Below are 3,847 nucleotides of genomic sequence, written 5' to 3'. Positions count from 1 at the left end.
CGTGGCTGGCTCGGCAGCCCGCAAAGCAATGCCCCCACCGCCCAAGCTGACATTGCCACCCGGCGTGGGGAAACACATGGCCGGCTCAGCAGCCCGCAAAATGATGCCTCTGCCGCCCGAGCCAAGACTGCCACGCGGCCCAGGGAAACACGTGGCTGGCTCGGCGGCCCGGGGATGGCCCAGGAAGTGATGCCCCCACCGGGACTGCCGCCTGGTACAGGTAAGCCGGGGGGGCACACCACGTGCCCCGTGGCTGCTTTGCAGCGGCGCTCTGCGGACTTGGAGCCCCCTCCCTCCCCCCCGCCACTGACCGTCTGTCTCCAGCTCTGCTGCTGCTTGGCCAATGGTCGCGCTGGCTGGGCATCGCAGGGGCTGCTCTCCCTTGGGGCTGCGGCTTGCGGGAGGGCTGGCCCGCTCAACGGAGGCTCCGGTGGGCTGCTCCCAGCGGGGATCCCAGAGCTTCCCCGCGCGGCTCCCCAGCCACATGAGCCTCGAACGGGGCCAGCCCGGGAAAGGGACTTTCTGGCCACCCTTCTCGCAGGGGGCGGGGCATCCGGGCGCAGGGCCAATCAGGAGCCCTGCGAGGGGGCAAGTCCGCATGAGAGAGAGAGACAGACAGAGAGGGGAAGCGCAAGAGCCTCTCTCTGTCTCTGTCTCTGTCTGCAAATGGCGGAGGAGACTTCGGAGCCGCAGGAGATGGCTCAAAGAGCCGCATGCGGCTCCGGAGCTGCGGGTTGCCGACCCGTGGTATAGGGTTTCCTGCCTGAGCAGGGGGTTGGACCTGATGACCTCCAAGGTCCCTTCCAACTTTATTATTATTATTATTATTATTATTATTATTATTATTATTATTATTATTATTATTATTATTATTATTATTATTATTATTATTATTATTATTATTATTATTATTATTATTATTATTATTATTATTGAGGATCATTGCACAGTCAGCCAGATGTTCAGACTGGATTTGGCATTTTGTCTACCTACCTCCTTAGGGTTTTTAAAAAGTATTCTTTATTTAATCGACCAAAATCTGATTCCACCTAACTGGATTCATGAATACCGCAGGAAGCTATAAATAAGCAAAAATAGAAGCAAAAGCCCCAAAGAGGGTCTGCAACTTGTTGTATTTTCTGGAGGTGGAGGGGAAAAAAAGCCAATTGAAATGAAAAAAATGATCAGAGAACTGGAGATCCTACCTGATCAGACAGAGCCTTGTCGTATCTCATCAACGTGGCGAAGTGCTCACAGTTTGCAGTGACGAAGTTGTATCCTGGGACTTTGTTTACCATATGCAGAGCTCTTTTCACCACACGAGTAGCATCCAAGGGAGGATATTTGTGATCGAATTTGTTCCACACGGCACTTTTCACAGCTCCTGAGACATCCTTGATTTTTTCTCTGCGGACCTTGTATGGAAATGTGTCAGAAACTGAAAAAAGAGAAGTTGAGATGCTGGGTTTTAGAAATGATTTTGTTGACATCCTTGTAAGACAGGGCTTTTCAACCAGTGGTACGGGTACCACCTGTGGTACATTGGCACCTGGCAGGTGGTACGCGACCATCCTAGAAAAATGGTAGCGGGGGAGAGGAATGAGCTGCACCGGTGGCAGCACCGCACAAGCCTGAGCGAGAGACGGCTGGAGCTGCAGGGCTGTCAGGGCTCAGCGGAAGCGCCAGGATCAGTGCCGCTTTCCAGCTGATCGGCGCTTCTTCGGGGCTGGAGCTCGGCGCTGATCCTGGCGTTTCTGCTGAGCCCAGAAGAAGTGCTGATCAGCTGGAATGTTGCAGCATCTCCAGGGTCCTGTGATTTACATTCAGATGCTTGGCAAGTGATTCATATTTATGATGGTCATGTGAACTGATCAAAACCTGCTGCAACCACCCAGCAGATGGGGGGAATAAAAACCAAACAACTCCCCCACCCCACCCCCGGTGTCAATCCTCAACAGAAATGCTCACAACAATGAAAACCTCGGACAGGAGGAAGAGCGCCGCCGGGCGGGCAGGCAGGTGCCTTGCTCGGCTGTGGCTTGGGGGGGCACTTTTTTCAGTACCATTGTAACTTCGAACAGTCATTAAGCGAACTGTTGTAAGTCGAGGACTACCTGTACTTCATCACTTTTTTTCTTTTTTGGGGGGGGGCATCAAGTTTTTGACACCTTGCTAGGCGACTGGTGGTACTCCTCTCAGCTTCAATACATGACATCAATAACTGAATCCTACCGTGATCCGATTGGCTCATGGCCAAAGCAAGATGATGTCTGATTGGCTCTCTAAACACTCCTGCTCATTGGCTACAATCAGATGAAGGAAAGCTCCCTGAGATCAACCTAAGCAAGTTGTGCTTCCTTTTTCTGGTGATTTGGCTATAACATTTCATAGAATACAGTACAGATAATTGAACAAACTATGTTGCATTACGTTCTTGATTAAATTATCTTTCCATTGATATATAATTTTATGGTACTACTCCAAAACAAAAGTGGTGTTATTAGCCATCCAACCTCAAAAATACACTTTTCCCAAAAGGTTTCCGCAATTTTGGCCACTACTGTAATCTAACACAAACAATTGTTCCTGGCAAAGACTAGTCTCCCCACCCCCTTCTCCTTAAGTTACTCCCCTCCAGATGTTCCTTGTGAGGAGGTGTGGGATGACCAAGTAGCCTTGCAGCCCTTTCTCTGGACTTGCCTACACTCCACTCTCCATCATTTTTTCTCAGCTGAACCTAGCTTAGATGTGGCTTGTCAGGTGAGCCTACCATAAAGTCTCCCAGGTAGCTTTCCCCTTGAGTTCCCAGGGGAAAAGTAGGACATTTCTGTAGGATATAAATCAGGGGTGTCAAACTGCCAGCCCGCGGGCCAGATGTGTCATGTCGAAACTGCGCCCACCCCATGGCCGGAAATGGGGAAAAAGTCGCGATACGTCACGACACGTCACGTGACGTTGCGAGTTTGATACCCCTGAAACAGATAATAAAATACTTTTCTCTCACATGATAATGAGAAATGCACAACTTCTCCATTGCCTATGTAGATACCCCAATGCTGGACAGGGAAAACCAGCTGGAATTGCATCATATCTCCCGGCTTTGGAATGTCTCCATTTTGGAAGATGTGTTCTACATCTTTTTTTTATCCCGGCCTGTGTAGAAATATGGGGAAAGAGACTGAAATGGATTCCAATAAAGTATCAATAAAAATTTCAATGGCAGGTTAAGTAACCTGATTCTAATGATGTCTGCAAGAGACTGATTTGTAGTTCAAATTTTACATTATGCTAAGATATAATTTTGGTCTCTAATTCGTGTAGACAGAGATGTTGTAGATTAATCCCTAAATCATTCTTTCTCAACCTTAGCCGCTTTAAGATGGGTGGACTTCATCTCCCAGAATTCCCAGCTGGAATGCTGGCTGAGGGATTTGGGGAGTTGAAGCCCACCCACTGTAACGGTGCTCAGGTTGAGAAACAGTGCTGTAAACCACGATTCCCCAATACAAATTGATGTGGGAACACAATCTGTGACATAGTTCGCCTATCCTATTGGCTGGGCTTTAGCTATTGTACTAAGCCCTGATTCATTTTAACCTTAAATAAGCTTCAATTAGCACAGTTCACAGGACACTAAGTCACAAATAGCAGCATGAAAAGCAAAGGGGGGAGGCCAAAACATCATGTTGTGCCAAAATAAATCAACTGTTGGCTTAGAATAATGTGTCGCCTAGGTTTTTAAGCTATGATATGGTTGGTTGGCTTGAATTTAGCATGAATCCTGGTTAAAGTGATCCATAACTTTACTGTATGGGTTAAGAGTGTTAGGCAAACTAAAGGTTTCATA

The 3,847-nt window shown here is 48.2% G+C and overlaps 1 protein-coding gene across 1 annotated transcript in view; it reads right to left on the bottom strand.

Annotated features, from left to right (window-relative positions):
* LOC114923311 overlaps positions 1–3,847 on the bottom strand; it is a 15,005-nt gene that overhangs the window by 2,980 nt on the left and 8,178 nt on the right. The window contains exons 2-3 of the mRNA XM_029286086.1: positions 3,005–3,140; positions 1,206–1,438 (exon numbers count right to left, since the gene is read on the bottom strand). Coding sequence (XP_029141919.1) covers positions 1,206–1,438; positions 3,005–3,140 — 369 coding nt within the window. The remainder of the gene's footprint in view (positions 1–1,205; positions 1,439–3,004; positions 3,141–3,847) is intronic.

The sequence above is a fragment of the Protobothrops mucrosquamatus genome, unplaced genomic scaffold, assembly GCF_001527695.2.
Source record: "Protobothrops mucrosquamatus isolate PMUCROS unplaced genomic scaffold, P.Mucros_1.0 scaffold2839, whole genome shotgun sequence".
Lineage (NCBI taxonomy): Eukaryota > Metazoa > Chordata > Lepidosauria > Squamata > Viperidae > Protobothrops > Protobothrops mucrosquamatus.
This window is presented reverse-complemented; position numbering and strand designations above follow the sequence as displayed.